The sequence below is a fragment of the Colius striatus genome, chromosome 1, assembly GCF_028858725.1.
Source record: "Colius striatus isolate bColStr4 chromosome 1, bColStr4.1.hap1, whole genome shotgun sequence".
NCBI classification, from domain to species: domain Eukaryota; kingdom Metazoa; phylum Chordata; class Aves; order Coliiformes; family Coliidae; genus Colius; species Colius striatus.
The window spans coordinates 87,985,430-88,012,297 of NC_084759.1; the positions used below are offsets into that span (position 1 = coordinate 87,985,430).

The window sequence follows — 26,868 nt, forward strand, 5'->3', positions numbered from 1 at the left end:
AATGACAGACCTGCCTTAAAAAAAGACTATTACACCAAAACATAAGAAAAAAAAAAAAACAAAACAGGAAAACAAAAAACCAAAACCAAACAAGTTTGGCATTTTCATAATCTTTATAGTATAAAACAGAATATTAAATCTATTACCAGCAAGCTGATACCTCAAATCCATGACCTAGCTTCGAGTGTCTCCCATTAAAACACGCTATACAACAGCACTATACAAAAGTCGTGGTGAAACTCATTTGATGAAAGTGCATCCCTGAAAAGTTTGCCAGTTTTATTATAGTTAGCTCTTTTTTTTCTTAAAAAAAAAAAAAAGAAGTGAGATTAAAACGTCCTCTTTTAACCGAAGGCTTTCCTAGATAGAGACCTTTTTGTTTGTTTGGTGTTGGGGTTTTTTTTGTTCAGTGGGTGGGGTTTTTTTAGGGGGTGGGGTGTGATGGGGGACTTTCTGTGAAGGTTTTTTTGCCGTTTTGTCTCACTTTTCAGCCTTCTTTTAAAAGTGTCTAGGGACGCCCACCAGGGGGCAGCGTAAGATTAACCATCAGGTCACGAACGGCCGCGAATATCGTGCATTCACCTGCAACGGGGAGAGAAACACACGTTAGAGCCGCCCCGCGTACCCCAGCGCCCTCCGCAGCCACCCCTCAACGCGACCCCCACACCGACACGCCACTCGCCCAGCCCCTTCAAAGCCCCACTGCTTCCGAGGGTGGTCAGGATGGGGGAATGGGGACCTCGCAGGGAAGCCCTTGTGATCGCTCTCGAGCGTCAGATTGAATAGAACAGATGGTTCTATGTTGTTCATTAAAAGCACGACTTAATCCCAACTGGCAACTAAGCACTTATAAAGAAATCCCCCCACCCTGTCCCATTCTTTGAGTCAGAATCACACAGAATCTTAAGGGTTAGAAGGGACCTTGAAAGATCATCTAGTCCAACCCCCCCCGTCAGAGCAGGACCACCTCGAGTAGGTCACACAGGAACTCGTCCAGGTAGGTTTTGAATGTCCCCAGAGAAGGAGACTCAATAACCCACCTGGGCAGCCTGTTCCAGTGCTCTCTCACTCTCACTGTGAAGAAAGTCTTCCTTGTATTTCTTTGGAACCTCTTATGTTCCAGCTTATTTGTATTAAGAGCAGAACTATGCATTTTTTAAGACTCAAGTCTGAAACAGCCGTTTCAGATGTTTTCTGTCCTAAGCCTAATTTTGGAAATGTTTGTAATTCCAAGACTGGGCAAAAATCAGAAATCTCTTTCTTTCGACCAAATTGCTTTGGCTCTACCCTTGAGGTATAAACTGCAGAACAAAATTAAGGAGCAAATGTTTTTGTTTTGACAGCTGAGATCTAATATAGAGAGGAAAAACCAGGCACAGCTGTCTCGAGATCTGAATATCAGCATTTCTGGACAAAAACACACACACACATCCTGAAATTGCTTAAAAAAGTTAAAACCGACAGGATCAAAAGGGTTTTAATTAGAACAACAAATGGTGAAGTATTAGGCAGCTGTGACTTCCATCTACTGTTTCCTGGTAAAAGACTACAATTAATAGGCACTGTCTCATCCTGGTCACTGTGGGCTAAATTTTTCCTGCATATTTCAAGAAACACCAATTAGAAGACATTGAATTTTGATGCCGAGGAAGCAACAGCGTGAGCACAGAGATAAGAGCAGAGCTTGCTGGGATGCATTAATCCTAACTGCCAAACTAGGGACTCCCAAGATAATTTAGAGGCAATTCATTATCATATTAAAACTACAAATCTGGGCTAAACACCCTCCGCTGCATCACTGAAATTCAGACACTGGAAAATGTTTAGTTCTGAAGTGCTTTAAGAAATATCACATGAGTCTCTGGAACTCCTCTCTAAGGGTCACCTCCAGTATCTGTAGGGACTTTTATTTCTTTACCAGACTGATGTCCACTACGTAATGCAGGCTGTAGACTTACAGCTCAAGTTTACTGCTGTTATTCCAGGGAACTGATTCCATCTCTGTTCATGTCATTATTTCCCCAAAATAACTTTGTTTTCCCCCGCAATCAATCTCAAAGTGATCTCAGAAAGACAGCGTACTTGCAATGAGTCAGCGTTGTACTGTTAAACACAATATGTTTGCCCACAAATCTGAAAAGAAAACTCTGCCAAAAGAACTTACTTTTCAGGCACTACCATTTTATTAAGAGGAAAATTAAGCCAAATACAAAATACTTCCTCACAAAGAGAGAAAGGTAAAAAAAGATACAGCCAAAATGAGGCAACACCGATTACGGGTTACAATGAAAGTGCCAGTAATATCAGACGTGCACGGTGGGAAGCCCTGGTCCTTTCTGACTGAAGTGGTGAAAAATTCACTTAAGCCAAGCACATTGCAATTAGTGCAGCAGCAGAGCTAACATAGGGAGGAAAATCCTGGGTACAGAGCAAAAACATCAGAACACAAAGGATATGCATCGGGGATCTCCTGTGTACTGCTGTTGTAAAAGAAGTCTCCCAACTATCTACTTTCATCTGTTGGCTCTCTTTTCAATGGCAAAGAAAAGAAGGCATCTTGTTCTCTTTCAGCAGAGATAATAGTGGAAGTTTTGACAAGTAAGAAAACCATATTTCAAGCACCCTCAGGGAAGATTCTGCTTTGTTTAGATGGTGGAAATAAATAAATACAGACAGAATCACTCATTCTTTCTACAAGTCAGAAGAAAGACTACCAGAAATGTCTTCTGCTTAGGTAGCTACATTATCCTTCACCTGGATAAGGTCCTCCTTGGGGCCACAAACTCTTCACACAAGCTTTTTTTTTCCCCCCTGCTCCCTGTACTGCATTCCCAAATCACTGCAAAGCTTGTGTGACAAACAAAAATTATCTATCCTCATCTATCTAATGACCATCAGAAGACACTTCTCTTGGGATATTCAGGAGCAGCTTTGACAATTGCTCCCTATGCTGCAATATTTTGTGGAGGGTTTACCTTCAAGTACAACTTAGTGCAATAACAAACAGAAAAACAAGTATCTACTCTTCCCCACACTGGGGAAACTCAACGGGGAAGCACCTTCCAAAAGAAGCACCTAAAGTTTAGTTAATATATCTTGAAATAAAAGTGCTACACAAACAACAGTCCTCTACCAGATACAGAAGTCTTACAGGCAACCCCACATGCCCTCAAGGCTACTCTCTCCTACTTTCCTACACTACTACTATATATTAAACAAAAAATGCATGTCACTTTCAATTTCATCACAATTTTCAGAACTATAGGCATATCCACACTAATTTAAGATAAACACTGATCATGTGCTAGCAACTGAAATAAACCATCAAACATAGTTTAAAACTACTGCCTAACAACGAGATCAGTAACTACACAGAATAGAATTCACCCTCTGGATTCACAACTTCACTCTGTTCACTGGGTTATTAGGAAAAGGCTTAGTCTTTTAGTTCTACTACACTAGAACTGAAAGTTCTACTGTACTGTACTGAACTGAAAGTTCTGAAGAGGTATCTGTGAATTAAGACTCCAAACCACTGCTTGCAGACAACATGCTGCCTGAAGAACCTGCTGCTCTTGTTCAATGTTTCAGATATTTAAAAAAGAAAACAAAGGCGTGACAAACAAGAGGGAAAGCAAAGCACAACGTTGCTCACAGTACACACTACCTGTGGGGCAATAAACATTCAGAACAATCTATTTAGCTCAAGCACTTCACAGCATGTTTGGTGGGCAGAACTGTATGCGCCTCTGTGAGTGTACACGCTATCAAAGGAGCATGCAATTGTTCCAATTACTTTTAAATCATTCACAGCATGTGGACAAGTTCTGATAACTATTTCAACATCCCTTTATATCCTACTGTTAAGCTCAGTAACTTCATAATTAACCATAAAAACAGACATTCGACCATAGCGTATTTCTTGTGGCCGATTCTGGGCCCATTTGCTAAAATGTAGTCCAGCAAGAGTTGGGCCAACACAAGGTGCAACCTATCACTTGGGCAGAACAGCAAAATCCAGTCTGAATCGTCAGGGTCACCTTCTGCTATGTTGCCAGTACTTGCTATTAAGCTATCTATTGCCTGTCACATCAGGAGTTTGTGTCACTAAAGAAGTAAGAAACCAAGTTTAGTTTTACACTGGAGATTTGTCACAGGTGTCTGGGTGAAGAGAATATATCTACTGGACGTGTACAGTACCTGGTCGTGGTGAGTTCATTTCAGCAAACCTCTTTAGAATATTGCTAACCATCATTGGAGCAGCAACAGAAGAGTTCTGCTGCCTGGGAATGTCAGCCTGTTGCGTTGTACCCGAAGCCATATCATAAATAATTGGGACAATAATACTAACAGCTTCCTGTGGGACTGTTGTTTTCTGCGTTAGCTGGAGCTGCAGGAAAAAACCCAAACAGTGTGTTAAATTGCACAACCACATACTCCGGCACAACTTCCAAAGCAGTTAAAACACTTCAGGCCCACATACAGCATGCACTGCCACCCCTTCAGTTTTCAGACATCAGTTCTCTAACAGAGAAGTTATCAATTGACTGAAGACTATTTTCTTCTTAAAAGCACCCTACAGTGACCGTTGCCTCAGAGACGCCACCAATACAAATTTATTTGAAACACTTCATTCCTGCTCTCCTCTCCCAGCACCACTAATGAGTGTTCTCACTTAACCTGGGTGGTTAGTGACTCAAAGAAGTATAAAACACCTAGAAGCCTGAAGATACTCGCAGCCCAGAGGGAATTGAACTTTATCTGTTGTAAACATCTCTCCCAAGACAACAAAACAGGAAGATTTGCTGTGCTTTTACAGGAGGGAGAACAGGAACACTAACTGAGCTCATTACAAGAGAGACGCATGCAAATCTAGGCTTCCACGCGGCAGAACATCTTTAGCTATTACAGCTGTCAGAGCCAGCGTGCTGGTGTTTTGCTGCTAACCCGTGACGATTTCAAAGGTGCGTGGCCCACAAAAGGTTTAAAACAGGCAGCTCTACTTACAAAAAACAACATTTTGGATTTCAGCACGACAGCAGGTGTTCCTGGAGGCGCAATTGGCGGGGCGCTGGGAGGAATTGTTAAACAAAACTGCACGTTCCATTTCAGCTGACTTGCCTGATCAGGGAACTGTTTAGAAAGAGGAGCACCACAGAAAGAACAGCAAAGGTCTCAGGTCAGTGACATACGTGGCTATGAACCAGTAATGTATAAGAAAGTCGAACGTGCCTCTCTAAGCTACGCTTGCAGACCTTGCCATGTTTAACCTAAGTCAGAATAACTCTAAAAGAATGGAGCAGAGAGTTAACAAGAATATTAACACTAAAAACTCTGGCCAGCCTACACATGGGCCTATTGTGCGGTAACGTGCGTGCAGTTTCTCCAAATCATCAGCTTAAGAGCAGACATTTTAGGAATTTCCAGGAGAACTAGTAGTAAAACGAAAACTTCTCATAATAACATTACATAACCTGAATGGTAGAATATATAATTACATAACCATAGAATGGTAGAATATATGTATTTATTTAGAGTAATTAATTTGTTTATAGATAAAGATACACTGCCTTTTAAAAAAACATGTAATAACTGAAGTTGGGTGAACTCAGTAGAACGGTTAACTTACCAGCTCAAGTTTCATGATGTGGACGCAGTCCCTGAGGATATGCGTTGGAGCCCCTAGTAATTTTGTGAAGGCTATTAGGGTGTTTGCTTTAAAAGGTGGTCCTGCAACCTAAAGACAAGACTCTATTTAGCATTGCTTCTTTAGATAATAGCTATATCATTTAACATAGTAACCAGCATGCACAGCTGTTACTTTTATATTTTACAGCCCTTACACGTGCCAGTGAAAGTCATCAATATCACGCGAAACACCACCAGAGGTTAAAAGATTTAAACACTAATGATTTGAGTACACACCCTTGTTTCAAAGAACTTCTCCAAAACCTGTAACTCCTCTGATTTCCACTGTCCTGTATTTTCAGGTGTTACTTTCAGTTGCAAGGTCTGGTTGGTTTTGGGATTGAGAGCAACCCTACACTTCAGTGCCTCCGTCTTAAACATAATTACGCCCGGTTCATTGGAGTTTAATAACTGTAGCTGCATAAAAAGAAGAGTCACAGTCAGTCATTCAATAAATGCATGAACACACAAACACACACCCCTCCTCCTTTTCTCCCAAGACTCTAGGGATCAATCTACCCTCCTTCCAGAAACATCTGATGTTTCTATACAGGTAAAACTGCTTTAAGAATGAAGCTTATGCGAGATTTGGCTTCCTTCTCTGTCACTGAATCAATGCCTAAGAAATGAAGAGCCACACATTGTCTGTCCCAAACTCTAAAGCAACATTCCTAACTGTGTAGTTCAGTAACTAACTGCTTGGGCCCTCCTGCCAAATAGTGGCATCCAACAGTAACCCTGTGGCTCTTGTAGTTAACCCCCAATGGACATGCTGAACTCACAGGAGCCATGGCACGTGAAAATCTGGTTATCATCTTGCTATCCTATCAGTTATCAAATTCCCCCCGACCAAACGGGCTTTCCACTTCTAATTTGTGTGGAAAAGAAGAGAAACTAAATGCTGTTTCCAAGTTTTGATGCTTCAGACATCAAGATTCAGGAGTAAAACAAAAGCTGAACACAAAAAGCTTACTATACTTGAAGCATTTCACTTTGTGCCTGATTTGAAAGACATGGAGTACAGAAGTATGAAAAAGAACAGCTGTGAAGTCATACCTGCAGGTCAATATTAAAACAACCTAAACCATACCGTTTCCTGTTGTATGATCCTCTGAAGATGCCTCCTCATAATCACTGATCCAAGGAATCGCTCAAGAGGGGAGCAAAGATAGCTGCCAGCTAGGCCTGGCACAAGCCCAGGGGTAGGAGAGGGCAACAGCAGAATATTCAAGGCACTGTGGGTGAGGATAGTAGGTATGGATGCAGCCCAAGAGCGCTGAGGTAGTTTCCGAGGTGGAGGCATGCTAGTTGGCATTGCTTGGGAACCTGTTGAGAATGGAGAAAATACTTGCAGTAAGGAAGGATTTGAGCTGAAAACTAAGACACATGTTCACTTTATTTGTTGCCACTATACAAGGAACAAGCTCTCTGGGCCAGGGCTTAATACTTGTTATTCAAGAACGTGCTTGCCCAGTGACAGTAACAGATAGACAAAGTCAAAGCATTAGAGTTTCAACCCTCCATCCATGCAAAGAATCTCGGTAACATGAAAATTCTACTCGCTTTTCCTCTTCCTGCAGCATGCCAGCAGACAGCAAGTTTGTACAACAAGCTCAATGGGATGTAAAGATGGCTAAATCAGTTGTGCAAGAGCAGCATTACAACTCTATGATGGGAAAAGTTAGTATTTGAGTAGGCAAATACATTAAATAATTGCTTTCATTCCAACAAATTTTCGCTCAAATCATGAAGCTCAACAGTTTGAGACTAATTTTTGCAATGAGAAGTATCAATTCTGCTGAATTTTATGTTATATGCTTTAACCCTTTTTTTCAATTTGTTATACAAGGTTTCAGCTAGGACAGACTAAAGGCTTCATTTCCTTAGACATTTTACTGCACAACAGCAATAAGGACTGTTAGGCTGACACACAAAAGTACAAAGAAGGACAGAACCAGAAATGTTAAACATGAGTGTTTCACAGTCATAACACTGATAAAGAAGCCTACTTGTTCCAGCTCGTGGGGAATGAGAGGCATCTGGGATAGGTGAATGGAGGGAAGGGTTGGCTGGTGACATTCCAGGCATCCGTGCTGCTGGTGATGGACCAGAGACCTGGGGAGATCCTGGCCAGTTCCCTGCACGCTGACTGGGTGACATCATGGTGTATGGCGAGCTTGGGTCTAAGGTACCTACAGATGTTACAAGACCGTTAATATTTTTTAAAGTACAAAGTTTTCTGATCTGGAAATGTAAAAAAAGACTCACTAAAATCTGTAAAGCATGAAAGCATTTGCAGGCTTTTACACTACATCTTACAACCATATAAAAAACACAATGGGGGGGGATCAAAATACAGATTCAAGGGTTTTCTGGTTGTATAACAGTAACATAAAAATGAACATTAAGGCAAATTGGGATGCTCAACACATGGGATCTGAACTAAAAAGAGCTCTTGCCCATAGACTTGGACTTTTGCTGCTCCTTGGCAAATGAAAGCCTCAGCTACACTGTTCCATATCTATTCAGTATCTTGCAGTTATCTCTGCAAAAGCATCCTTGGCTTTGTACTCCACTACAAAGCCTGATCAAAACAAGCTTCTTAAGCAGTCTGTTGTGTATCTAATCTCACTTTGTTCATTTTGACAGTTAAACTGGTATACTAAAATTACAACCTGATCTGTTCGGCTATTGTTGTCTATGGGACGGTTTCCAGTGCACTGTGATTACAACAAACAATTGTTTTGGGATCTTTCCCCCCAAAAAATTAATAAAGGAAACAACCAAAAGGCATGCTGCACACCTACAGCTCTGTCAGACCAGCAAGACTTTGATGTTTTCAAACTGCAAGTGTTTGAATTTCTAACCTGTTCCAGATATTTTCCCAGGAAACATAAATAGAGAAAATACATTAACTAATCTAACACGAGACAATGCTCATTAAAAGCTGCAGCCAATGTTCTGCTACAAAATCACATGTAATTTCCTCACATTAGTAAGCAGGAAACAGTGACTGACAGTCAGTTTTTAAAATGTTAGGAACACCTCAACGTGCCATGCAGCTGTTGAAGAGTTACGCCCACATGTATGAAAACAGCTACTTACGCCAATTACAGAATATGAATTTTTCTCAATTAACTTAAGTGTGCTCTGGAAGACTTAATTTCAAGAAGCAAATATGCTCTCCCTGTTACTATATATATACACCTGCCAGTGAAGAACTCACCATGTGGGCTGGCAAAATTAGCTGTTTGTCCCATTGTGATTCCAAGAGACGAAGGTGAAGGAGTTGGACCAAAGGATGCTGGTGACGGTGCTCTTAAAGCTCCACTAGGCGAGCTGGCAGCATGCAAATTTCCTAACCAAAGACATCATATGTCACTCAACATACACATTTTCCATTGTTCTGTTAGAAAATTCTCTATCATTTGCTACAGCTATGTCATTTTCACAGAATCACAGAATCTTAACGGTTGGAAGGGAACTTGAGAGATCACCTAGTCCAACCCCACTGCCAGAGCAAGACCACCTAGAGTGGGTCACACAGGAACTCATCCAGGTGGGTTTTGAATGTCTCCAGAGAAGGAGACTCAGCAATGCATCTGGGCAGCCTGTTCCAGTGCTCAGTGCTCAATTTTCAGGGAAGACAGCAAACAAGATTGATGAGAATTTGTTTTTGCACTCAAAGGCATGAACATTCTATTTTCCAGATTGATTCGCCACACAAAGAAAACTTTCCAAGATACTTGGATCGAAGAATGGCATTTTCCCCCTGCCTAGCCCCTCCCTAGATATAAATGTTTTCAGCTGTTGTGCTCTAACAGCTAGGAGCAGAAAGAGAGCTTTGGTAATGAAAGCCTCTTCTGAAGAGGCAGATATTTAAAATTAACAGGTTTGATCTGAGCAAGTTGTAAGCTGTAAGAATGAAACTGTCCCAAACATTACACATCTAAAGATGAGTTTCACCAAATCATTTTTGTTTTTTACTTTCCAAAACATGCATGGCAGGGCTTTGCTATTTTTCCACAATATAAGGTGCACTCCCTGGGCTAACCTGAAGTTAAACACATCTCAGATAACAGAAGCATGCACACGCAACAAGCTGTGTGTGCATTTCCAGCAGATTAGCACAAAAACTCTCAGCTACCTTACCTGGTGACTGCGTGTGCATCATAGATGGAGATGGTGTCACTGTGTTGTGATAGGAGGTGGGTGGTGAAGTAAGTGGATATGCTCCCGATGCTCCTGCCTGCTTTGCAAATGCCTGAAATTGTCAACACAGGACAACGGGAATTTTTGATCATTTTGTACTAAAGCTGAAGTTAAGTGTGTGCAGGACAACAGTAATCAGAGTTTGGTCCCCACCTACAAAATCTTACAGGTGCATCAACATACTTGTTTGATTCTGTATCACCTTGTTCAGTGCTCACTATTTTTATTCAGTGACTTTTGCAGTTTGTCCTCAAGACATAACACCTCTGCAACTCACTGCTTTTTATCTGCTACTCTGTGATAGCAAACTCTCCTGACTCCTCCTCCCATCTTTATCTTAAACAGTTGTTTTCTCTCCTTCAAGTCTTTCACTTATAGGGCAGCAAGCCTCACGTGACCTTCCAAAGCTTCTGTTTCTATGCTATGGGCTGTTTACACTGGAATGAGAAATAGCAAAATGAATTAATACGTTTTGCCCCAAGGGGAATTCCACAGCGGAGCAGTTTTACAATCTCCCTTTCCATTTTTCACTGCTAATCCTTTTAGAATGTAAGTGGTTACAAACCTACAGTCGTGGGAGACAACAAACATTTCTTATTTTGCCTGGAGGGTACCTGTTGCTGTGGTTGCTGTGGTGGCTGCTGGGGTTGAAGCTGTGACAGCAAAGAATCCATCATGTCCCCTCCAATAGGAGACGGTGGGTTATCGTCTTCATTTACAGACCGTCTCCGTGCATCCTGATTGCTGTCAACAAACATGTTCAGGAACGTCTGTGGAAAAATCAGTTTTGTTAGCAATTTCCCCATTTAAATTTTATTACATGAATAAGCACAGCATTTGCTGAGCTTTGCTACTACCTGTATGAGCTACAGCACAGAAGAAACGGGCAGATTTCTAGAACTGACTACTAGTGGGCACTCATTATATACCAATGCATAAATAAAGCTTCTCAGTGGGTATTTAATTCCTTTATACCTTTTAAAAATGGGCCTTGCATCACTATCATACAAGAAACCTTGCTCTTTAACGTGAAATATCTCTAGTTAACTGAAATTACATTAAAAATAAGGAAAAGTTACACCTGAACAACTCATCAGTATCCAGAACCTACTGGGCCATCGTAGCACACCTACACTGGCTAAGAATGCCCAGGTCACCTTCCCCATAGCATTCTCTTGTACCCAGAAGAATTTGCCAACTCTACTGAATTACCTCTTCCTCTAGCTCACCAATTTAAGGCTCTTTTAGTTTCCACTATTATCTATAATACCTTTCCTCTTGGAATTCATGAAAAAGGATCAGGTAAATGCAGTACCAGAGAAATCAGCATTCAGTTGCAATTGTCAGACGGAAAAAATGGCAAACCATCCTGTTTCACAATGGGTCCTCACTTTCCAACGTTTCAGTGTAACTAGCTCTGGTACAAGCTGCCCTCAGCTAAGGTATTCTGTCAGCATGCTCATATTCATTTTTCAGGAAGAGTGAACCAGCACTGCATTTGGAAGCAAAGCCACAGGCTCCTGCCACACAGTGACGGAAGCTGTTTTAAAAGACAAGTTTCTGTCTAGAATCATCTGACATGGAACATTTTGTCATCTGCAATGTATGAGCATTGTCCTGCCACAGAATGTAGTTTGTGAGGAGCAGTTGTTGTCAACCCTGAAGAATACATCTAGCCTAGTCACAAGCCTCCAGCAAGTTTTAACAAAAGGATGTCTGAAGTAGCCTCTGGGTTATTTTGTTATATAGATAAGAAAAAAAGTCCTGACATATGATGCTAGTTTTCTTGAAGGAAATACTTTAATTGAAACTAGTTTTGGAATCTACTGAGAAATCTGAAAACTCCTTCTGTGCTCAGAATTTTTGAAGGACTGCAGCTCTCCACAAAAAAAAAGCTTCACAAAGCTCTTTACTTCAGATCCACACTACAAGTTAGTAGCCGATTTCCATACAACATGCCAGAAAGGGTCACCTTTAATCCGGGCGCGGGGTAAAAGCCTTCCACTATTTTGCTGTTGTCAAAGAGACTGTAGGCACCATCACGTATCGCGACGACGCCGCGGCTCCGACAGTAGATGTCAATGCAGTACATGTTCCTAAAAGCCAGCCTGATATGCGTGGGTGACTGTGGCAGAATTGAGAAGCACTGATAGGCAGTGTTGGTGCGTTGAGTCAGACCCAGCATGGGCACCGTTGGAAGTTTATTGATGGCATTTAACGGAGCCTGAGTGTCAAACAGAACCTGAGAGAGAAAAGATATGGAGAGATTAAGTAGCTTACCTTTAAGCAAAGGTTAGGAAAAACAGCGCCCAGGGGGATACAATCTTCCCCAAGCCACCTTCTGCTGAGGAGATCCATAAACAACCACAACATACACATGCAATTTGCAAGAGAACTGTTTAATCAGAATTCATCTCTTAATTACCTTGCTCTTTTCTTAAGTTTTTTTTTTAAACATTACCTGCAACAGCTGGACCACATTTGGTGTTTTATTAAACATCTCCTGGAGCTGGTGCAGAATTGTGTTGTGACAGTTACTGCAACCTGAGTTTGGACCAACAGTTCCCAGTGAAATGTGGAACTTCTGGAGTATGGAGTTCCACTGAATGCTTATCTGCAATGTCAAGAACACAAGAAAAGGTCTTGGAAACTAGAACAGCTACAAGGTTATAACAAGAAAGCTGTTCAGCTTTAATTTTTTCCCCATTTTTCTTCAAACTTCACCAGATTCCTAACACATCTTCCTGAAAAGCTGCTGAGATGATGAAAAAAAAAAAAAGAAACAAAAAAGCATCACCCAGTTAGCTTTAACATCCATTTAGCTGGCTGGATTGTTGGCAACCACAAAACTGGTCATTATTTTCACAAGTCAATCAAAAATAATAAAAAGCCTTTTCTACCAAAGACAAAGAAGATGAAACTCGAGAGATTCATGCTGCAGAGAATTGATTAACGAGTCACTGGAAGCAGGCTGGTTTTCTCAGTCCTATCACACAAAGTAACTGAGGCCTACCTCATTTGAGAGTACAGTACTACATCTCAAACTTTGTTAAGAGCCCTTTCATCCAAGGTAGAAATTAAACACTTGACTTATATATATCTCCATATATTTCAGTCCAGCAGTGACCAGTAGAAACACTTAAGTCTGTCAGGAAAAGGATTCCACACCAGCTTTCACCCATCAGGAGCATGCAACTGTCCTTCCCACAATTTAAAGTGTCTTATACGAATCCTCAACAAATTCTGAACGTCTAGTAACCTGGTAAATCAGCAATCTGGCACCCTCTGTCTCTTGTCTTTTCTACATTCATCAATATTAATTCCACAATAATGCAATATAAGGAAATATTTTGTAGCACAACTTTGAGAACTCTATATTTGAAAACAGAATAGATGGGCTTAGAATGGACTGATTGTAAGGCACTTACTGAGCTCCCCTTGGTAGTTCCATAACAAAGGATAAGTTTTCTGTAATTGTAGATCCGAACTTCTGAGAAGATGTTTAAGTGGCTGGGTATGTCTTTGAAAAGAGGAAGGGAAAAGAGTTAGAGTGGGAAAATAACAGTAACCTGTAAACAGATCCTGTTAACAAAATGGAGGTGATTTCTATACCTGGTAAGGATCGTGCAAACTCCAGGACACATTCGTACAGCCGAGCAATGCTGTTCCAGTCATTAAGAAACATCTCAACAACTTTGCGACCTCCAACTGGTTCAGATAACTGGTTTTCATACGTGAGGTAAACGTGACGGGTTGGTCCTGCAGTGTTAGGAGACAGCAAATACTGATTCGAGTTAGTGGTTCCTGAAGTGTGCTTTCCAGACTACAAGAGAACTGTAGTGAGTACCCAGGAAGCATGTTTAAATAATACAAGTGCCACAACTCACCAGTCAACATTTTGATTCACGTATACTGTCATTTATTAGAAATCTTAAGAGCAGTTGTCTGGTAACACCACAACATTGGACCAACTAGAACAGACAATGTAAACCACAAAGAAACAAAATGTACACCAGTCTTCCTAAATAAAACTCACCTTGCTCCCTGGATGAAGTGCTATTAAGGGGACAGTTTGCAAACACCAGCTCAGCCACCCACGTGCGATTATTTCTACCTTGTAATCGGAAAGTGCAATCTAGAAGAGATCGGTCCAGAGCCTTCTGTGTTTCCTCGGTTACGCCTTTACAGGGAGGAATTCTATTCATGATAAAAACAAAATCCCACCTCAATTATACACAGTACAGTAACAAAACTAAAAATACTACCTTCTAACATTTGGACATGAAAGACTGAACAAAACAATAGCAAAGACAGCTGGACTGCACAGTAAGATGGCCTATTCTTCTTCAAGGACTCTGATTACGTGTGTTACTTATCACTTATCAATACTCTGAGTTAAGACCGATTTTTATATGGGTTCAACACTTGTAAATTACAGACTGTTAAGAGACCTGTTGAATTGCTCTGATGTCCTGATAGAAGTAACACAAATATAAAGCTTTTATACAGAGAAACAAGCCAAAAAAGAGGAAAATATTTAAATAAGTTCTGTGGCAACCTGAATGAATGAATCAATTCTTCTAGAACAAGCTCACTTTAAATGCAATGAACAACCTGGCAGTTACCTTAGTAGCCAGTAATTTATTCATATCCCAATGTGAGAATTGAGCTCAGGGGAGATGCTAAATAAAGTTTAAGTAAAACCATACCAATCTCTTTTTCAAATCCCTTTAGAGTCTATCTAGAAATTTAATGTACCACCCTTAACTTCAGCAAACAATACTTCTCTGCTCATACCCAATGTTAAAAACGTAGGGCCTAATGCTTTTATATCACTATATATTTCAGCAACATAAAAAAACCCATTGAGTAGATTTTACTCTAGAAGGTGCTTCAGGATCTGGATTTTTTTTACATTTTTAACTGATTCAATCTGGTTTACTTCATAACACAATTCGAAGTTTAACTTGTGTGGCTTGAAGCAGACTTGAAAAAGTGTGAAAAACTGGCTGGACTGCCAAACACTGTAGTCAACAGTCATGCGTAAAATTAGTGGCTGGTTGTGGCTGGCATTCCTCAGGGTTAACACAGAAGCCAATACTATTTAACAATTTGCTTAACCTCCGTGATGCAAAGGAAGAGCAAGTTTGCAGATGATGCCAAACCGAAGGGAGCACTTAATGTGCTGAAGGACATGGCTGTCATTCAGAAAGACCTCAGATGGCTGGAGGGATGAGGTAACAGGAACCTCAAAGTTCAATGAAAACAAATGCAAAGTCCTGCCATTTGTGCCTAAATAATGTCAAGCAACAGCACAGAGTGGAGACTTACTGGCTGGGTAGCTCTGCAACAAAAAAACTTGGGGGTCTAGGAGACAGAGTGAACAGGAGTCAACAGCGTGCTCTTCTAGCAATGACAGACTGCTGTATTCTGGCCTGTATCAGCCAGGCAGTCAAGAGACTACTCTCCTCTAGTCAGCATTTGAGATTGCTGTGCACATGCAGGGCTCAACATCCCTTGGAGATTGGAAAATGCAGCTGATCAGCCCTGCTTTGCACAGAAAGTTGAGCAGATGACCTCCACACACCTCTTCCGCTCTTAAGTTGCTGTACAATTCTCAGATGTTTCCTCAACAGATTTTTTTACCATGTGAGTGTCTTTTCTGGGATTCTTTGCTTTTTTCTCTGCAGTATCACATACTGGTAATTGTCAAATAACATATGGAGTATGTAGGTCTCTGATCTGATAGAAAATTGCAATTAAATATCCATGAATCTTCCGTATCTTCCTTAGCACTGCCTGGATTTCAGGACTGAGGACTGTTGGACTGTTTTTAGAGCTCTCCAGTTCAGGCTAACGAAGGATACAAATTATAGTTGGCTCTGTGTCTACCCTTAGCTCCCTCTCTCTCCAGCACTGCTTCACATGAGAGTGCAAGACACACAACCACAAATATCCAAACCAAAAAATCTACGTCCCCCCAATATTTTTAGTGTTACTCTCCAAACAATCCTTTTTTTTCTCTCAAGCATATATACAGTAATAAAACACAGAAGCATATCCTCTTACTTTAATAAACGTATTGCGTGGCTGAAGCCATCTCCTTCTACTTGTACTCCTTGGTGAGGAATGTCCATATTAGATAACTAGGAATGAATGAAAAAAAATGTAGTTCTGAGTGAAAAGTCAAGGGAAAAAAAAAAACTTTTTCAAGCCTTTTTTTTTTCTTTCCTTAAGGGTGACAGATGTTTCACATCCTCACGCACTGGAAAGCCAAAAAACAGTCTGTGCAAATCTGGTATAAAAGTCTCCCTCCCCCCACCCCACAAGTGTATCTTTCACCCTCTTCTTTCCCTTTTTCCTCAACTTCTCAAGCATTTTGCAGTGCTTGGTATTAGAGAACCAGCTCTAACAAGACCAAAGCAACGCAGTATAGAACACCAGTCACCCAGGCTCAGATTGTGGGGGAACTCTGAAGTGAACACATGCCCACAAGTTTGCTGAATAGCTGCATCTAGACAAGACAATCAGGAGTAGTAGAGGGGAAGAAGGAAACACATTTTCTCTTTAAATACATACCTCTGTACGAAGCCCTATAAATGGCATATTTGTATCACACATGGCTACAATATGAGCTAGCACTTTATTGAAGGCACACATTTCTCCCGACCGTTTTGGTTTCTTGGGTTCTATGGAACATGGATCACCAGATAACTGGAATGAAAATAAAGACAAATGTACTCACACAGTTGGAATAAACATTTGGAAAAGACGTCAGAGAATCATCTCATTCATCCAAGTTTTAAATCAATCATGCCCTGGGCACAAAACTGAAAAGATCTGGTCAGCTTCCAGACTGAATTAAATCAACTCGAGTAATTTTATCATCAGCTCTTTTCTTAAAACAGTATTTATATAGCAGTAAAGCCATGTCAGCCTGACCCCAAGAAGTAACTGTATCAACCCCCACGAGTCTTTCAAAGACTAAACCTATGCAGCACAAAGCATATCATACAGGCACCAGTGCTCTATGTAGACAAGCTACTCCAGCTACCTCAGCACAGTGCTCTGCCTTGGCTCCTCAGAGCAGCTGAGAAGGCTTGGCAGGAAAAGACAACTATTTCAAAATCGTTTCCCAACATATCCCTAGGGAAGCAGTCCAGAGAACCAAGCCCCAACACAAGTAAGATGTCAGCCATACAGACTTCTGAAACAATGCTAGTAAAGCCGGTCTTGATGCTCAGAACATGTGTTTAGCTCTCATACTCTGTAATGAGCCTGATGGCTTCTGAAGAACATACCTTGCGCTTTACACCACTTTTCATTTGTTTCCCACTTTTTGTGTCTAGTACCAACTCTTCAATGTTTGGTTTGAACTGCTGTAATAAAAGTGCAGTAGCGGGGCTGTCATCTCCTTCGGCATAGCTCACGGAGAGAAAATGGTACTTGTACTCTAGTTCTGTGGGGTTGCCAGGAACATCAAACATCTCTACAATCTACATTGAAACAAATAAAAAAAAAATGAGCAGATCCTCAAACTAAGAATATGTCTACATCACTTCCTGTCCTCTCCCCCTTAAAGAAAAGATATTCTTTTTCAAAATATTAATACTGTGGCTGCAAAAGAGATCCAAGGAGAGAAGGAAGACTAAACTTTCAGGAAAGGTAATGAAAACGGTCAGGTTACTGAGTAATAAACCTTTACATCCCCTCCTCTCTGTAAGCCTAGTTGCTTAACAAACCCACAGAATGGCAGGAAGGAGAAGGGACAGTTGAGAATTACATCAATCACTTGGTTCCTATGTTAGAGTTAACAGGGCAACAGACAAAATGCCTGGTATATTCATGGCTAGGAGCGGAAGATAGAGGTATTTTTCAGTTACTTACAATGTAGTACTGCGGAAGGCGAGTGAGTTTGATAAACAATTTGTGTTTGGAAAGGTTTCCCACTGGATGGCTGGCATAATTAGCTAGTTGAAGAGTTTCACTGCTCACTGTAGGCAGATGTTTTATAGACTGTTTGCAACGTTGCTGTCCAAGCCAGAACCTTGAATTGAAATAAAAGGTATTAGTATCTCAAGACTACTTTACATTATTCTAGTATGCTGCTGTTCCAAGCACTAGTGCTAAATCAAGAGCCAGTCATACTCTAAATTAGCATCTGTCATTGATGCACAAGTTATATACAGAAAACCACACAGAAAATTTCATGAGACTGTATTTTCTTATGCTGTCTTTACATCTTGTCTTCAGCTTGACTGATAGACAGCTGTTAATTTCAGAACAAAAGCCCTGAAATTATTCACTGAAGGAGTAGATAAATACATTTTTATACACCACAATATGAAATTACAATATAAAAATGAAGGGTCAAATTGGAAAACTACAGTTTTATTTTATAAATTAGAATATTTGATTATTTTTTTGTTTTGAAAAGAAAATCTTTATTCCCACATGTTGGTAAGCAATACAGTAAAAAAAGTCACTAAAGCTGGATGTCACTCTGGATCATGTTAAAAGCACATTCACCTGAGTAAGAACATGCAAGATATTAAATTTATTCTAATGTTTGGAATTAAACTTTGTCCTGCTCCAATGGATTCTGGCCATAGTGGCAAGGCCAGAAAGCCTAGCTAGGTTTGAAAGGGGCTCAAAAATGTGTGGCTTGGTTTTTCAGCCAAAATTGCACTGAAAACAGCAGTAGAAAGTGTGGGTGCTCAGCATCTCTCCATCACGACACACCACATTTATTCTTGTAGATACATTTTAGATATAGCTGTCCTAAAAGACATTTCATAGGACTGCCTAGCTTCCTCAAAAACTGCAGCATTAACAAAGCCATTATCTCAAGTACATTATTTATAACAAAGGGAGGTTGATTAGTTGCTCCAGGGTGCCAGTGCTTCATGCGTCATTATGCTTCTTTTAGAAGCTAAATTCCTCAAATAGAGGTTTCACCCTGCAATTAGCTCAGAGTACTGGGAATTTCCAAAGCAACAGAGCAGGTGGAGCTTAGTTTTCATGCAGATGCAAACTATATTTGAGTTATTTGCTACAACCTCTTATGGGAGTCAAATGTATCTTGTGCTTAAATCTCAGGGCTTTATGGAAGAAACGTTACGAGGTTTCAACCAGCAAGGGTTGAAACGTTAGAAAATAAAAAGATATTGTTTTAATCATCCTAGGCCACTTCCTGTTTTTTCTTCTGTATTGTGGGAAGTGAGATCACTCTTGCTGAGAAATAAGCAGAGTTCAGCTGTAGAAACAGAGAGTGGAATAAAGGAGATAGAAAATGGACATGAACATAAAATGAGATTGCCAAGAAGCAAGCAGTCTGCTACTGACTTAAAGCGAGAAGACTTCATGTCGAATATGCACATAGCAATGTGTGAGGCTATGTGTAAGGGGCAGCCTACAGGAGGGCTACAGAATCAACCCCAACCACAAGCAGAATTTCCTCCATCCATTTAGAAGAAACGGCAAATATTTAGGGTTGCTTAAAACAGCGAGAAAGTGTATCCACTACTGTGGTAAAACACAGAGCCATGCGAGTGTGGTCATCCAAAATACAAACATGGTGATTAATTCTACGCAAACCAAGTGAATCATTCAAGTCACTTACTTGAGCTGCTGAAGCCAAGGAATGATACGTTTCATATCATCATTAATGGACTTCTCTATGTCATCAAGTGTCAGTTGATCTGCAAGAATATTAGACGAGTGAATAGTCTTAATATCTGCTCTTCAAACAAGATTTTGACCTTTTAATGGAAGTGTCTCATCAAATTTAACAAACAATCATAGAATCACGGAACAGCCCAGGCTGGAAGGGACTTTGAAAGATTATCTGGTCCAATCCTTTGTGGGCAAGGGAACCTAGAGGAGATTATCCAACATCCTGTCCAATTGCATCTTGAAAACTGCTAGTGATGAGGTCTCCACCGTGTCTCTGGGGGAAGATGTTTCAGTGGCTGTTTTCACTGTAAAAAATTTCTTTCTTACATTGAGACGAAACCTCTTCCAGTGCAACTTGTACTTGTTTCCCCTTGTCTTATCTATGTGGCTCATTGTGAAGAGAGAGGTTTAAGATACACAATAAATTACTTGCAATGCTTGTAAATCCACAGCAGTATGTTATTAGGCAAACAAACTAAAATAACTCACTTTCCTTCTTAAGTAATCTGAAGCCTGAAGTAACTCAAGATGTATAAGGTCACATAAAACATTTCTCAGTCAGGTCCACATGAAATGACTGCATGCAGCAACAACACAACCCAGGAATCATGAGTCATAAAGAATATCCACTGCAATGATGCCTAATAGTATTTAGTCTGTTGTGCTCTTAAAATATAACTAACTGAATGGTCGCTCTTAAGCACATTCACTTCTCTGCTTCTCAAAATCAAATATTTAGACAGTGACCCAAGCCCAGTGTTCATTTGCATTACCCCAACTTACATATGGAACATGGCAGATTTGACAGCATTGTTCACATAAAATTGTTTCACAATGCAGGATTCTTGCAAGACATTAAATACAATTTGATTTTCACATCTACTTACCAACACCATACAGCATCAGCTGAAACATTCCAGAGTGGAGATCAACAAATACATGCAGGCACTCTGATCGACCACATGGTTCCAAAATTGGAATGACAAGAGTTGGAAGAGCCGTCTCGATGAATGCTGAACAAAAATTGATGTTAATAATTGGATACAAAATTCAGGCTCACCACATTAAAACTTAGTCCATTATAATCACAAAACTAGTTTGCTTTCATTGAAGCAATCTTCACTTGCACATTATTACACTGCTAACAAAGATGGAACTGTAAGAATTTCTCTGTTAAAACAGTGCTAGTAACAAACCAATGAGACAAGACAGACCAAATCTGAACATTATTAATCCTTGAATATCTTTTCACTTACTGCTTCACAATTCTAAGCTAAATTGAAAACTCAATAGTTTCAACAACAGTTTAAGCAAGTCTCATCCAAAGCTAGCTCAAGACAGTGAAAGACCAGCTTTGAATTCTGAACACGTACAAGTGTTCAGACACACAACACTTTTAACAGGTAACTTTTAACTGTTCAACCCAGACTGCAATGCTCTATCAGCTTCATCTACTATAGTACATTTAGAAGCAAAAGCTTTTTGCAGTTCTCAGTGCAGAATGATTTAAAGCTAAGTCTTGTTAATTCTGAACATATCTCCCTTTATTTCTTTAGTATTTTTATTTAAATTGATGAAAACCAGAAACATGGAAAAAAAATAAACCATTCCCAGGCACAAATGGAAATCAACTTCAGCAGAAAATGCATACAATTGTCATTAACATTGTAGCTCTTAAGAATGGCTTTGAGCTCCTGGAGTTTCTGATGAGATCTTGCATGGACACTGTCTATTAGGAGTTTTTCTATTGACAGGTGATCAATCTATAAAAAAAAAAAAAAAAAGATGCAATTGAGCAAGTTAGAAGTTGATGTGTAGGCTTTATTCATTACCACACCGGAACAAAGTTGCTTAAAAAAACAATCACTTCAGAAAGTATTTGCTTAGAACTGTGGTGGACCAAATGAACCATTAACTTGAGTATTTGGATCAGTATAAAACACAACAAACTAACACAAGATTCTAGCAGTGCGGCTGGCAGTGGGAAGGTTTCTGAGAAGACCAGAAGAAAATCTAAAAGAAAATAAATTTCACAAACTCTGCTGTTACCACTCCCTGTGCACACCTACTTTCTCTAGTTCAAGGCTGGAGTATTTTCCAGCTCAGCATGTGTGCCTTTGTAACTAAGTCAAGCTAGGGGAAAAAAAAAAAAATGAAACCACAAAACCAACACAGTATGGTTGCCTCAACACAATAAACACATGTGGAGCTGTAGCACGAAACACATCACACAAGTTTTAGTCCTGCTAACAATGCAGTGAACACCAAATATGAGCAACTGCTGAACCCAGCAACATCCTAGAGGCTTCCTTCTAGAGTCTGTTGCATTGCCAGTGCTGAAGCTTATGCCATCACTAATTTTCACTGTAGTTTACTTGCGAAACCTAAATGAAAGTATTTGCACTTATATTCATTCCTACTATAGTCATACGATTTAAATATTTTGCATAAACAGAGCCACAGATTACTGAAAATCCTTCTTCTAGTTAACCTCACATTGCTTTGAAAACTTTTCAAGGTGAATGAAACTTGATTTTTATTCTAGCATAAAAGATAAATGCAGAGGAAGTTTATCAGAACAGAATTACACAGAATGTCAGGACATGCCTTTGTATACACCAGAATGACCTTCCCCTGAAGACTAGATAAGGCTTTCCAAGATACGGCCTTAAAAATCAAGTGTTTATCCATCCACAAGAGTATTTCAACTCAGCAGCTGCTATGAGCTAAATCTTCCTCACTAACAAAAGACTACAGGTTCTACAGCTACATGTAATTTTCCACAGGTTAATGTATAATAACCTGCTTAAAGAAACATAAGTGTTTGTGCCACTGTTTTATACAGTATCTTAAATAAACAGAAATATAATGTGCTAGCTACGTCATTACACCTGAGATCATTATTCACACACTAGAACGACAGTGTATAATACACCATAGTTGATATATTTTTAAGCTCAGTGCTAACTTTGATAAATCTCAAATTTACAATGGCCTTGTATCTTAATCTACAGGCCTGCAGACCTGATTCAGTGAGCTCACACTGCACCAACTCCAATGGAACTTTAGTGAATGTTCTAGGTAAAGCACATTATCCTGGATTTGGGCATAAATACAGTATCTTCAATAAATTAACTGTATATGTCATAGCTTAAATATCCCAATTCAGTCTATTAAATGAGTAAATTTAGTATATATTTACTATACTAACAGTAGAATTTTGACGCTAGGAGTAGAAGGCTACTAAGCTCTGCTAAGTTTTGCACATTCCTCTGTAGCCCAAACTCATGAAGTTCTTGACATTCACCATCTAGAGACCTATCTGTTAGACTTGGTAACCAAGATGGGTCAAAGAAGCACAATTATCAAGTATGTACAGTAGGTGAAGGCTATTATCAGTAGAAAGTTCTGTCAAACAGGTGAAAAATCTGAGATGGGGAATTTTTCCCTGGGGAAAAATCATACTGAAAGTTTGAAAACTACAACATTCATTCCAGTTTATTAACTCTTTCAGAACCCAAACACAGTAAGAAATAACAACAATCACATATGTTGATATATCACAGCTGGACTTGCTGAGGAACTTACAGAACACCTTTAAAACCTAGAATGCATTTTCTCTTAGATATCACTAGCCAAGATCTAGAACTATCACCTGTGAAGCCTTATCCAAGTAGGAACTTCACTGTGGCTACTCATTTTTAATCATTCCAACAATGCCACCTTTAACCTATAGGAATCTGAACAACACAAAGGCACATTCAAATAGGCCTCATGACATAATCTGGTTAATGATCATGTAAAACTGAGCTTCACCTAACACTTGTAAGAAGCAAACCACAGTAACTATTTTACACAAGATTTCCAAATAATAATGTGAGGTTTTCTAAAGTGAACAGCACTGCTGGGTAGTCAAAACTCAAGTGATGTGGGAAAACCGATTTTTTACACAGGAAGTTTACACAGTATCTTTAAGACAAGAAATGGAAGAACTGTCTCTCTATAAAGCATTTCAAGCCAAACACTAACCATAAGTGGAACTCTGCTGTTGTTTCTCCCAACCTCAGCATTCTTCCTCATAAGTGGCATATAATGCACTGTGAAGTAGGTGTAATTTTGATGATGGAATCAAGGTCGGTAAATTGTAGCAACAATTTTAGGTCTCAACATAATCACAGCACAATCTAGAGTAACAGCTCACTAGAAATCTTGGAAACAGTCCTTTAAATAGAATCAAAATGAAACAAACTGCAATGGATTGCAGTTGTCTAGATGCCTACTGCAAAGTAAACCTTTACCTTCATGGCTCTTTCCATCAGTTTGGAATCACAGGCTGGCAGTGGAGGCTCATGAGATATTTGTAAGGGTTTTGAGACATCACACTCATCAATCTTAATAGTGACCTTATGAACAGATGCGGTCCCTGTTCTTCTACCAAGCACCTGTTGACTTGAAATAAAGAGAATAATTAATCCATGTCACTGGAATAGCAGAAATATGCTCTTCAGTAGCTAATCCGTGGTTCTGGGAGTTCTGGTTAACAGTAAGACTACATTATCTGAACTGAAAAAAGTATTTATCTTGGTTTATATTTTAATGCAAAACTGTTAGCAAACTGTAATTGCATTAAAAAGTTTCAGATGGCTGCGAATCCAACACAATCTGAAGAGCACTTGGATTGCTTTTTAAAATTCCGACTAGTGCAAGTCAAGCAATAAATACCGTAAAACACCAATAATTAACTAACTGATTTAGATATCTGCATAAATATGAGCAGATTTATAACTGTATCCATTGTTCTCTTGTACATAAATGTACACCTCTCACTTCTTTGCTAGTCAAGCAACATGTTTAGGTACAAGAATTACAAGAGTTTAGGAGGCTCACATCAAAAAGACAAGTACAATTCTGAAAATTCTGGTTCAAGCTTAGTAAATCAAAAGCCTCCTATTATTTCATTCCTTGTTTGTCAATGGCTCTTTAAAAATTAACTTACTTCCAAACAGAGAGTGAGAGGCATTTCCCTGCATGATATCGTTCCACTTGCACAAGGTCACCCCAGCGCTCTCGAATCAGCATTAGTGTTTGTGAATGCAAGACTTCCAACTGAAGTGCTAAGCAGAAGGAGTCTAACAAACCGAGTTAAGAAAACATAAGACCTCCAAACAATCTATGTAGACTACGTAAATCACAAAAAGTTAGACAAGATGTTGTCTGAAAATACACTAAGGTACAAATCCAGAGTTAAAGACATACAAACAACATCAAATATTTCTCTAAGTGAGTCTGTCCAGGGCAGGGTGTTAGACAGGAATGTCACAATAGACACTTCATTTTATAGATTTTAGCTCTGATCATCTTTTCAGAAAAAGAAGATTAGTAACATAGCAATTCAATTCACTCCATAGTTACCACTAACCCCACCTCCTATGGTCACCCTAAAACAACATGATTCTGTTTGTTTCTGCAGAAACCTATTCACTGAAAACTATTTCACATTGTCAAGCAATTTGCTCACTGACAATCACTGCACTACTTCCTACACATGCTGTATCTCATTTTATTATTCACATGGGTGCAATACAGTTAATACACTACATCACCTTACTGAGGTTCTTGGTGGCAGGAATTGTCAGCTCCTGTACCTTCCAAGTATTCTACCTCTGAAATGGCATGGTCTGCCCAGGGAGGTGGTGGAGTCACTGTCCTTGAAAGTGTTTAAGAGATAGGTGGATGCTGCACTTAGGGAAATGGTCTAGTGGTTGATAGGGCTGGGACAAAGGCTGGACTCGATGGTCTTAAAGGTCTTTTCCAGCTGAAACGATTTTATGATTCTACATGCAGCCAGCTGCTGCTGCACTTGCCTACCACACAACCCTATGTCTTGGGTACCTCACCTTTATCTTTGCTGATTAAGCGTACAAAATCAAATTTTACGTGCTGGCACCTGAGAATAACTGTTTGTAAGGCCATCATTTTTACTCCATGCCCAGATATTACCCCTTAGCTTAACAAGGAATCCATCTTTCTTGGCCTCCAGCTACTAGGAGGAGCAAGGCTACATTATTCAGAAGCAACTTTCAGAAGGATACGCAAGCAGCTGTACATGTCCTGAAGTGGCTTTTCATCAGCAAACAGCCGTGACTGGACTAGCTGATGAATGAAGTTGATCTGCATACTGTGAACTAAGGCTCGACCATCTTTCATGAACAAAAAATAATTCACATTAGACATCAGGAAACTAGGCATTTTAAATAATTAAATAAAATATTAAATTAAAAAGACAAACGCACTCATGTACTGAACAATTTTCATATCACAATTTCTAACAAAAACACTCAACCACAAAATCCTTGGTTTACTCTGGAAATTTCACTCAGTCTACCACACTGTCAAGATGTTAAAAGCATACAGAGTAAGGTGAAAATAGGACAAGTATATACAGCTACACAATCTTAAGCTGTGATGTGCAAAAGACCCAGTACAAACAAGGCTTATACAGCATCAGAAGTGAATATCATGTTAAAAAGAAAACATAAAAGTTTGACATTTTACCACCAGTTTCCTTGTCTTCAACCAAAATTTCCAGTTTGAGAAGGCGCCAAGGGATGTCAGGGTCATCACCCATCACTGTCAAGGTGGCCTCAAACTCACCCTCAACTCTGAACTTCACACGGCCGTTGGCTAAGGAAGAAAATTATGTGTTACTTCACTTGGTCTCCTAAGATGCCTCAAAATAACTTCCCTACGGCAGCTGCTTTGTTGCACACCTTTCTGTGCAACTCTGAAGATTTCACAGAAAATTTTTCAACAGAACCAATGTTAATAGGCAGCACGGACAGACATGCCAAACTGTCCTGAACTGTCCAGAACAGCAGTACTTTAGTCATGATAACTTATTAATACTTGTGTTAGTATAATACAGACTATCATTGAGCTGACTACTAGTCTGACAAGTTACACAAACAAGACATCTGGCTTAATTTTTCCAACTCTCTGCTGTACTAAGAATGAACACTTTAAGCAATAATCACGAGAGGTTTAGAACATAATCCCAGTCCAGGCTGAAATTTAGCCCTGGAAACACATCTTAATGCAAACCATTTACTTCACATTAAAATATTATAACTTAATTTTACATGTGAAGAGGATAATATTTTGCATAATACATGCACACTATTTATCTAATTGACGTACATATCTTCAAATCTTTGTGAGCACTGCTATTAGTTTCAAGAACTGGGACCAAAGACTGTCAAAACTAGGTCATAAAGAGAATGAGTGGCAGAGCAA

General features: G+C 39.7%; 1 protein-coding gene across 1 annotated transcript in view; it reads right to left on the minus strand.

Moving 5' to 3' along the window:
* Positions 1–309: 309 nt before the first annotated feature.
* Positions 310–26,868, minus strand: part of MED14 (mediator complex subunit 14) — a 36,891-nt gene continuing 10,332 nt past the window's right edge. Inside the window, exons 6-31 of the mRNA XM_010205464.2 lie at positions 26,131–26,259; positions 25,668–25,775; positions 24,572–24,704; positions 23,874–24,024; positions 21,227–21,338; positions 20,463–20,588; positions 19,523–19,601; positions 17,788–17,947; positions 17,202–17,396; positions 16,480–16,614; positions 15,970–16,046; positions 13,937–14,097; positions 13,513–13,659; positions 13,329–13,420; positions 12,362–12,514; positions 11,873–12,142; positions 10,515–10,670; positions 9,841–9,952; positions 8,915–9,046; positions 7,698–7,880; positions 6,779–7,014; positions 5,926–6,105; positions 5,630–5,737; positions 5,008–5,133; positions 4,201–4,390; positions 310–582 (exon numbers count right to left, since the gene is read on the minus strand). Coding sequence (XP_010203766.2) covers positions 509–582; positions 4,201–4,390; positions 5,008–5,133; positions 5,630–5,737; positions 5,926–6,105; positions 6,779–7,014; positions 7,698–7,880; positions 8,915–9,046; positions 9,841–9,952; positions 10,515–10,670; positions 11,873–12,142; positions 12,362–12,514; positions 13,329–13,420; positions 13,513–13,659; positions 13,937–14,097; positions 15,970–16,046; positions 16,480–16,614; positions 17,202–17,396; positions 17,788–17,947; positions 19,523–19,601; positions 20,463–20,588; positions 21,227–21,338; positions 23,874–24,024; positions 24,572–24,704; positions 25,668–25,775; positions 26,131–26,259 — 3,725 coding nt within the window. The 3' untranslated portion in view covers positions 310–508. The remainder of the gene's footprint in view (positions 583–4,200; positions 4,391–5,007; positions 5,134–5,629; positions 5,738–5,925; positions 6,106–6,778; positions 7,015–7,697; positions 7,881–8,914; positions 9,047–9,840; positions 9,953–10,514; positions 10,671–11,872; positions 12,143–12,361; positions 12,515–13,328; positions 13,421–13,512; positions 13,660–13,936; positions 14,098–15,969; positions 16,047–16,479; positions 16,615–17,201; positions 17,397–17,787; positions 17,948–19,522; positions 19,602–20,462; positions 20,589–21,226; positions 21,339–23,873; positions 24,025–24,571; positions 24,705–25,667; positions 25,776–26,130; positions 26,260–26,868) is intronic.